Source organism: Eurypyga helias, unplaced genomic scaffold (genome assembly GCF_000690775.1).
Source record: "Eurypyga helias isolate BGI_N326 unplaced genomic scaffold, ASM69077v1 scaffold22408, whole genome shotgun sequence".
Lineage (NCBI taxonomy): Eukaryota > Metazoa > Chordata > Aves > Eurypygiformes > Eurypygidae > Eurypyga > Eurypyga helias.
In genome coordinates this window covers 1,017-10,281 of record NW_010266714.1, presented here as the reverse complement: position 1 = coordinate 10,281, position 9,265 = coordinate 1,017, and the positions used below count along the sequence as shown (strand labels likewise).

The window sequence follows — 9,265 nt, the reverse complement described above, 5'->3', positions numbered from 1 at the left end:
TTGGTGTTTCCTTCCTTCAAGGACAGGCGATTGCTGCAGCGGGCGGTTTGGCAGCTCCAGCTCTCCCTCGCCCCCGCAGCACCCTCCGTGCCCTGTGACGTTGGCAAAGGGAGTGAACCCCAGAGCGGGAAAATGAAGGTTATCCTTGGGAAAAATAAATGATTAAGTTTAATGGTCATGCTGCTGGTTTGATGGCTATCTCATCTCACGAGGTGTTTATGTGTCGTGTCCCCCCCCCCGACCTCAGTGTAGAATTGGGGCAGGAAGGAGCTGCTCCACCCCTCGCCCTATTTACACCAAATAAACCTCCTGTGCTGGCAGGCTGGCACTCACCTTAAAAGTCAGGGCAGGTGACGGGGACAGAGGGGACCTGGCTGTGGGGTACAGCAGACCCTGGGCACATGCTGCAGGTGGGGCTCAGCCTGCCCCGCTCCCCCGGGGGTGCGGCGGGTGGCTTCCCCATGGCTGGGCCAGCCGAGGGCGGTAACACGGGCACCGGGCAAGGTGAGTGAGCTGCAGCCGGGGACAGCCGCACATCTCGCGCTGGGGAAGGGGCATGAGGCTCTCACTGGCCCCGCTTGTGCTGGGGCCACATCCAGCGGAGAAGAGGGGCTGGAGCAGACCCACATTTCTTCCTCCACACCCCCAGCATGTCCCGGGGCGGGCAGAGCTGGAGCCAGCAGCCAGCACGCTGGGCTGGGGCACCGGTGGCCACGTGGGCTCAGGTTGACACTCCTCAGATGCCGACTTCGGGCAGGACAGCACCCTCGTGATGCAGCTGGCTGTGAGGACAAGGCAAATTTAGGGACCACAGTGGTGCAAATAGCCCCACTTCAACCCCAGTGTTTGTTGTAGCCTGGTTTCTATGGCTAGAAACTGTACCCAGGGTATGTCTGTCTTCAAAGCAGGGAGTCAGGCCAAGAAGCAACCAGTTACAACTGCAGCCCTTTCCGTGAACCAGAACTGAACCTGATCTGCTGGTTTTGCTGAACTTGAGTGGGGGCCAAACTGAACTGGAGAGCAGGAGCCAGAGCCAGTCACAGCCTGGGAGCAGCCCGGGTGCCTGGACTCCCTCGACTTGCCATGCATGCAGCACGCAGGGCCAGCATCGTGCTGTCCCCACATGCCCCCTGGGGCCAGAGCAGAGAGGTTTGGCTCAGTGCAAATCCATCCTGGGTTCCCCAACCCAGCTGATCACATCCAAGACAAATACATCAGAGAACTACTGTGTATGCTAATTGACTTTCTCTTTGCCAATTAATCACCACCCAGCAGAACTCTTCCAGGCAGAGACACCTTCCATCGTACGGGTTTGGAGCTGAACTCTCTTGCAGCCCCAGGGAAACTGCCGCTCACTTCTCCCTAGGAGGAGCTCAAACTCTGCTATTCCCAGAGCGGGGCTCGCAGACGGCACAGCCCTGACACGGTGCTGTGTGCGGGAGCCTCCCCGCAGGGGCCCCGGGGACCTCCTGTCTCCAAGGGGCTTCCCAGATGCTCACCATCGCCTGCGTGCAGTCCTCTGGACTGGGTCTCTCCAGGTGCGTGGGAGTGTGAGGGAAACAGGATGCCCCATCCCTGGATGTCTTCAAGGCCAGGCTGGATGTGGCTTTGAGCAACCTGGTAGTGCAAGGTGTCCCTGCCCATGGCAGGGGGGTTGGAACTAGATGATCTTTAAGGTCCCTTCCAACCCTAACCATTCTATGATTCTATGATTCTATGATGATTCTATGAAACAGGGACCCTTTGGCACCCTGCAGAACATCCCCGCACCCTTGGTGAGCCCCTCTCCTTGCAGCACCTTCTCCTTGCGCCTTCTCTCTGGCACTCGAGCGGCTGCTGGACTTGGGAGACTTTGGCAGGAGGCAGGGAGAGGGAGGGCCAACACCTGAAGCCAGCTTTGCCCGCTCTGTCTGGGCTCATAGCAGCCTGGTCCTGGGTTGCCAGACCCAGACAGGACGTTGCCTCGTACCCTGCTCTGTCCGTGGGAGGGGACGCGATGCAAATGGTCCCCCTTGGCCTCAGCACTGCTTGGGCCCCCAATGCCCATGAGGTCCCTCCTGGACCGTGGCCCTGCTCCCTGAGGCTCCCTCTCAGCAGGTCACAGGCTGGGAAGTCAGGAGCTTTTTGAGGGGTGCAAAGCCCCTCACACTGTGGAGAAGCAGCCCTGACACCCAGCTGGTACCAGGCCCCATGCTTCCCTGTGTCCCTGGACAGTGGTTTCACCAGGGTCTGAGCTGATGTGAGCAGGCAAGGGCAAGGCCAGCAGCTCCAGCCAGGCAAAGCCTTCTGGAAACCTTCCCTTTGCAGCAGGGAGAATAACTACTGCAATACAAGATGTTGCTGTAAGACTTCAAAGCACCGGCAGCCAGGGCAAAACGCCATCAGCTGGGCCGTGCTGAATAAAAGGTCTTTGTCCTACAGAGATGTTTGGCTCATCTCCAGTCACCGTTGTGATCACGTCCGAGGCTGACACCTGGGACATCGACGCCTCCTCTTGTCTGGGCTGCGGACAGTTTGTGGATTGGGACAGGATGCCAGACCCGGAGCAGCAGGCGCACATCCCCCAAGACATCCTCAGCAAGTCCCCAAAGGAGCTGAAAAAGCTGGCTAGAGAAGGCTACTGGGCAGCGAGCCGCGCTCTGAGAGCTCAGGTCTACCACCAGCTCATCCAGCAGGTCACCTGCCGGCTTGTCACCCCAGATGCTCTCGTCTACAGGGATGTGGCGAGTCGGCTCTTTGGGAAGCTGAGTGTGAGCTCCCACCCTTTGCCCGAGTTCCTGGAGGGATGCTCCATGCCCACGTACTGCCTCAACCTGGAAGGAGTCAGCGCCTTGAAGAAGATCCTCATCTGTGTTGGCAGCCTTTTCCCCGACATCACCTACAGCCCCATCCTCCCCTCTCTAGTGGCGCTGCTGCTGCACTATAGCGAGGATGAAGCTCAGTGCTTTGAGAACATCTCTCGCCTCATCGCAAGCAATGCTCCCCACACCGGCTACATTGACCAGTCCTTCCTGGCCCACCAGGCCTCCTGCATGACTTTTGGGGATCTGGCCAACAAGCACTGCCCAGCAGCTCACAAACTCATAGCCAGCACCTCTGAGAACGTCTTTGAGGTCTACTCCGGCTGGTTATCGTGGCTCTTTCACGATCTCCCCTTCAATTACGCCATCCGCGTCTTCGATGTCTACCTGCTGGAGGGGCAGAAGGTCCTCTACCGCATTGCTCTGGCCTTGCTGAAGCAGTACAGGCTCTCGGTGACCTCTGCTGAGCTGGAGGGCACCGACATCAAGGCAGACCTGCAGGCTTTCGTGCAGAACATTGCTGAGCACGTGACTGTTGACAAACTCCTGGAGAGAGCCTTTGGCATCCGTCTGTTCTCCCGCAAGGAAATCTGGCTTCTCCAGATGGCCAACAGGAAGGCGTTGATGGAGAGGGGCATAACCCTGGTGCAGAGCAGGTAAGGAGACCTCTCTGTTTGCCAGTTCTTGGGGCTAAGCAGACAAAAGCAGAGTTACAGTGGAGATACAACATGAGGGGAGCTGCAGGTATCCCCCATAGCTTTGGCTATGCTGGGTGCCTCACAGCCCCTCGTGGGGCACCCTGTTAGGAGGCACACCACAGTTAGAGCTAGCGGGGTTAACAGAAAGCTCACGACACAAAAAGCATGACAAAACCTGATGCACGGGGGCTGCACCCCTAAAAGCAGATGGGCACCCCAGCTTGGCAGTAATGGAAGCCCTCCCTCATGCAGGCAGTCCTTCCACCTGGCCGTGGACATCCAGAACTTCAGCTCGAGCATTGTGACGGCTCAGGAGATGCGCATCGTCTGGTCCTGGATCCCTGAGCGCTTCTCCCTCTTCCCCCCGCTGCTGCTCTTCTCCACCTCAGAAGATGGGTGCAGCCTGCAGAGGTAAAGCGTCGGCTGCCCATTGGGTCAGGTCGGGTGGAGGGGCCAGGTGTAAAACTGGGTAGAGTTTGGTGTTGTGGAAATCAGGAACATGCAGTGCCCATGGGATACATCTGAGGTCTCCTGGGACTCTCTTGGGCACGACACAAGATCCTGAGTGTGGTCTGGGTGAGCGTTGGCTGTAGACGAGAGGGCTGAAGCTCAGTCAGATGGCAGTCAGCAACTTGGCACTGCATGGGGAACACCAAGCCCTGTGAATGTGCCGTGCAGGGGGACATCCCCATGTGCCACACCGTGCTGACCATGCTGCGATGGGCCAGGTCCAGCCACCACGCCATCGCTGGGGCTCCAGCCCCCTCCCGGCAGCACAGAGCACAGGGTGGCTGCTGGATGCTGCCGTCAGAGCTGCAGCTCAACACTGAGCTGGAAAACAAGTTTGGTGTTGACTTCTGAAGCCATGAAGCGGCAAAAGCCTTCCAGTGGGCTGAGGCTGCCTTTGCATGAATGTTTTCAGGCAGGAAACCCAAAACTACCCCTTCTCTAGGAGCACATTAAGCTGAGAGGCTGCACTCACAGAGCAGGCAGAGTTCAGGCCAGGGGCAGGCAGTGTGTGGGAATATCCTGCGATGAGGAGGACATCAAAACCTCTAAACCTAAGTTAAGAGAGACCAGGTGTCATGGCCAGTGCCCAAAACTGCAATAGGTAGACCAGTGTCACTGCTGGTCCAGAGCCCAGTGACGCCCACTGCCCTGGCCATGAAGCGAAAGGTGCAGTGGAAAGCAGGGACCAACACGCAGCGCCGGGGTGTTTCTCTGCCAAGATCCTGCTCACTGCCAAATGGGAAGGGATGCCGGGCTGTCCAGGGACTGGATGCTGCATACGCCACCCCGGTTCTCAGGGTGGGATGTAAAGGTGAGGCTGTGATGGTAGTGCCTCTGTTTGCACCCAGGCATGCTCCCTCAGCCCGGGATTGGCGAGCAGGCACCCATGGCACAGTGGTACAGCCTCATCCTGGGAAGCACAGCCCTGCACTGTTCCAGGGCTGCGATGGAGTGCAGAGCCCAGATGATGAAATACATCCAGATGAAAAGCAAGCTTATTTGGTAAACTCCCCCCCTGAAGCATCCCCCCCAGCCTGGTGCCTGAGGGTAGGGTGGGAGAATTTATCGTTTGGATTTATCTGAGCTATTACCCACTTCACCAAGCAAAAATGATGGCTTGAGAAGTCCCACAAGCCAACTCCATCTGTTCCTGCACAAACACCGAAGCTGCTTAAACTATATGGTTACGAGTTTCTCCTGCTGTGCTGCCATGAGCTCCCTCGGGCAGCTGCTGGCACAGCAATAGGCTGAGAAGAGCCACCACCATGCTCCACTGTCCCTTACAGCCTCGTGTTTGCCCTACGCCCGGGCTCTCGGCATGGCACGTTGTTCCTGGGTCTCAGACCCCACTGATCCAGCCTCCTTCTTCATCTCCGCAGGTTTTACTCGTGCTGTGAGGGCTATGAACCAACAGTGCTGCTCATAAAAACAACCGAGGGGGAGGTAAGTATTTCCCAAGCAGAGAAGTGGGCTGTGCCCATGTGGGGGACAGGGCGGTTGAGCCCACCGGCCCTTCTTGGAGCAGCCACTGCGCTGCGTGGTCCCTCTCCTGCCCTGCCCCAGGCTCCGTCCCAGCTCCCAGGAGAGAATAAACCGCACGCCCAGCACCAAGAGCCGCCTTAGAAACAGGCTGGTCTAAAGGGTGCTGCTGGGGGGAAACAGGAGTCCGTGAGGTGGAGAGAGGCCACGAGCCATACTCTTTTATTGCACATACAGACTGAAGCATGAAGTCCTTGCTAAGCAGACTTTCCTGAAGTCAAGCAGATGCTTTGCCTGAGCCAGGACTTGCTTTCAATGCATTAATGCAAGGATCATTCTCTGACTGCAAGAGAAGCCGCACAAGGGAAATGGAGGAGAAATAAGGACAGGTTCTACAGTCTTTGAAAGTCACGAAATAACTGCAAAAAACCCTGAGCCAGGCCTCTTCCTGGGGACTCCAAGAGTGGCTCATAAACCTGTATTTTATCTTTCCACTCTTCATCAAACAGCAGAAGCAAGTTCTGTAAATTGTTCAGGCATCCCAAAGATTTATCGACCTACCAGTTCCAATTTCCCAAGCCTGACACTTAAGCATGGTGTGGAGATAAACACCCTGCCACCCCCTAGGGCCTTGTGCAGGCAAGAGAAGGTGACTTACAAAAACATGTTTCCTACACGTTTGAGCTTGTTTTATTCCTCAGCTAGCACCAAGGACAGGCAGGAGTACCCATCTCCCGCTAGGTCCCCTCCCCTTTCCATTGCCGGGAGCTGGATTAGGCTCAGGGTGGGAGCCACAGCTCCTACTCCCAAGCCTGGGCCAGGGAATGCAGCAGCCTGGACCTGCTCCATCAGCTCACTGCAATCACCTCTGCTGCAAAAGAGCAACCCCCCACATCTCCCAGAGCCCCTCCTTTGGCTCTGAAGCTGAGTGGACTCATGTCCAGAGCACCAGTGACTTCTCAGCGCAGGATTCAGCCAGCAGAGCAGAACTGCGGAGCTGAAGGTGCAGACGATGCCCGCTGTTTCTGGGGCTTGCTCTGGTCCCAGCTGCCTCCCCTGCTGATGGCTCCCTGTGCTCTCTCCCAAAGGTGTGCGGGGCGTTTCTCTCCTCCGACTGGAGTGAAAGGAAAAAGAGTGGGGCAACATCAGGCTTCTTCGGGACAGGGGAGTGCTTTGTGTTCACTGTAAGTCACGTTCTGTTTCTGGGTTTACGCTGATGGGTTTGTCTGTTAATTACCTTCTCCTTTACCCCTCTGACAACTCAGGGCATGGTGGCACCGAGCTGCTTCCTTGCCATGCTCCCACCGCTGCCCCTTAGCTCTGGCAGGAGGCAGCAGCACAGAAACCACCGTGCTGGGTCAGAGCAACAGGAGAACAAACTCCTGCCTTGGGTGAGCCGTCTTGCCCCAAGCCCCCGAGGCAACATGCAGTAACCCCCAGTGGGTCTCGGAGCATCCTCCTGGAATGACAGCAGGGCAGCATGTGCAGCAGGGTGGGTTTCTGCCCTGTTTGCTCAGGGCAGCTCCTGGATAGAGCATTCCCAAATCATCCTCAGAGTCACTGTGGTAGGAGCAGGCTGAGTAGGTCCAAGAGATCCTGGGGGCAAAGTCCAGCATCCATCCAGCATCCACTTGGCAATGGAAGCAGTGCAGGTTTGCCTATCTCGGGCAGCGACTGGTGAAGCCAAAACCAGTTTCTCAGCCACAGTCACCTCCAGAGCAGCCCTGGCACTGCCTGGATGCCTTGTTCCTTCCCTGTCCCAGGACCCGACCTGCAAGCAGCATTTGGAGAGATGCCCAGGATGGACAGGGCTCACCATGTTTCTCCTGCTTTCCAGGTGCACCCCGAGGCAGAGAGGTACGAGTGGGTGTTCATCAAGAAGCCAGAGCTGGCCAAAGCCGTGCCACGCTCACGCCAGCGGTCACCTTCCCCCTCTCCTGCATCCCTCCTCGGCTCCTCCCCAGATGGCTGCAGCACCAGCTCGAACCGTCTCACCGTGCCCACGCCACAGAGGAAAGGCCGTCTCTCCCCATTTCTGGCCATCAGGCATTTCCTTCTGCCTTCCAAAACAGCTTCCATGTTCATGTCCGGATCACGGGAAGGAATCATTATCGGTAATTACTGCATGGTGGGCACCCGCCCTGCAACACACCACTGCTTCGGCTGAGAAGGGCTCTACTCCCGATTAACATCGGAGCTGCCTGTAGAGGCAAAGACCTCCTGGATCAGGGTACCAATTTACAGCTGGGGGAGATGAAGTCAGCCCCCTCTTCCTCAAATTATCAGGAGAGTGCAAAGCTGAGCAAGGGCAGGGATGCTCCTTCTGAGAGCCACAGAGGGGCTCTGCCAGCCAAGGGGAGCACCATCGCCCAAACCTCCTGGCCAGGTTTGCACCCTTAGGGCTGGTGTGTCCTTTCCCAGCCCTTCCCTCCACTTTGTGTGGGACAGAGAGGAGATGCAGGTGGGGATCAGCCTGTGGAAGGGCCAGGCACGGTCACCTGAAGCTGACACATCTGCTGCCTGCTTGTGCTGCTGTCTGCCAGCTCAGGCTTTGGCAGAGGGGGGTGAAACCTTTGTGTCCCACCACCAGCGCGAGGTCAGCAGAGGACTGCAGCAACTCAGAAACGCCTGCAGCACAGCCTCTGCCTCCCTTCCAGCCCTCGGGAGCGGGATCAGGGCAAGCCTGGCTGCCGGGATGAAAGGAGCTTTCCTTGTTCATCAGCTCTCTGAGCAGTTGAATAATTCAGCTTGTGCTGCCAGGCCAACCTCTCGCACCCGCTGCCGTGGGCCAGCCGCCCCGCAGAGAGCTCTCCGGGAGCTCTGCCCCCACACTGACATCCCAATTAGTAGAGAAGGCAGCTCAGGGCAGCCCCAGCCCAGCTCTGCGCTGCGGCCAAAGGACAGAAAGCTGAGAGATGGGTGCAATCCTGAGACCTCTCCTTGGGCAGCGAAGGGAGAGACCAGATCCCAACTGCCCTGCTTGCTTTTGCAGGTGGAGGGGGAGGCCAAGCTCTATCCCTTGATGCCAACCTGCTCTGGGGGCGCACGGAGCACTGCGAGACCTTTGACAACCCTCCGCTCTGCCAGGAGAACTTCAAGGTGCAACTCTTAGAAGTGTGGGGCTTTCAACACATCTAAGTCCCATGGGATACAGCCTCTCGTGGGCCATCGCCCCAGCCTGGCTGCTGTGGTCTCTGATGGCAGCGCCACGGACACCTCCACTCCCCATCCTCCCCTTCACGGTCAGCCATCGTCGTGGTGTGGAGGCAGGGCAATGCGGTGCCAGGAATGGGATGTGGGCACTGCCTTCGGGAATGTCTGAGGTCCCCTCTTGCACTTTAGACCCAGCCTGCTCCGCCCAGCCTGTCCCAGTATCGGATGCTGGAGGGGAGGTGAGCCAGTCTGGTGTTTCTCACGCCTCCCTGGCCCGTTTGTTACTCAGGGCTCTACGGCAAACCAGTGATACCGCAGCACAGGCAAACTCTGTAGGAATTTTGAGCCTAGGCAAAACCCCACACCGAGGTGCAAAGCTCTCCAGAAACACTCTCAGACCCTGCTTCCCTGTGTCCCACGCCCAGTGCCACCCTTCAAGCCATGCACAGAATTTTGTAGCCTCTGCAAGTCACCAGGACTCCCACAGAGGGCTGATGGGAGAGTGTGAGCAGTGAATACGTATGAGCCTTAACCAACACGCCCCGACAGCCTGGGGTAAGGCCAACGGGAGACGTGCCATTTTAAAACATGAAACGTGAACGCGTACGTGTAGCTCGGCCAGAC

The 9,265-nt window shown here is 57.7% G+C and overlaps 1 protein-coding gene across 1 annotated transcript; it reads left to right on the top strand.

Annotated features, from left to right (window-relative positions):
- Nucleotides 1–401: 401 nt before the first annotated feature.
- LOC104513744 (TBC1 domain family member 24-like) lies at nt 402–8,626 on the top strand. Its single transcript, XM_010157197.1, has 7 exons — nt 402–504; nt 2,422–3,457; nt 3,752–3,910; nt 5,389–5,452; nt 6,577–6,672; nt 7,326–7,602; nt 8,481–8,626. Exons 1-7 carry the CDS (start codon nt 402–404, stop codon nt 8,624–8,626), a joined length of 1,881 nt encoding a protein of 626 aa, XP_010155499.1.
- The last annotated feature ends 639 nt before the right edge of the window (nt 8,627–9,265 follow it).

Bases quoted from the DNA above. Each gene is read 5' to 3' on its own strand.
- LOC104513744 (XM_010157197.1), top strand. From the start codon at position 402: ATGCTGCAGGTGGGGCTCAGCCTGCCCCGCTCCCCCGGGGGTGCGGCG. The intron at 505-2,421 runs GTGAGTGAGCTG...TTTGTCCTACAG, and splicing joins TAACACGGGCACCGGGCAAG to AGATGTTTGGCTCATCTCCA. The intron at 5,453-6,576 runs GTAAGTATTTCC...TCTCTCCCAAAG, and splicing joins TAAAAACAACCGAGGGGGAG to GTGTGCGGGGCGTTTCTCTC.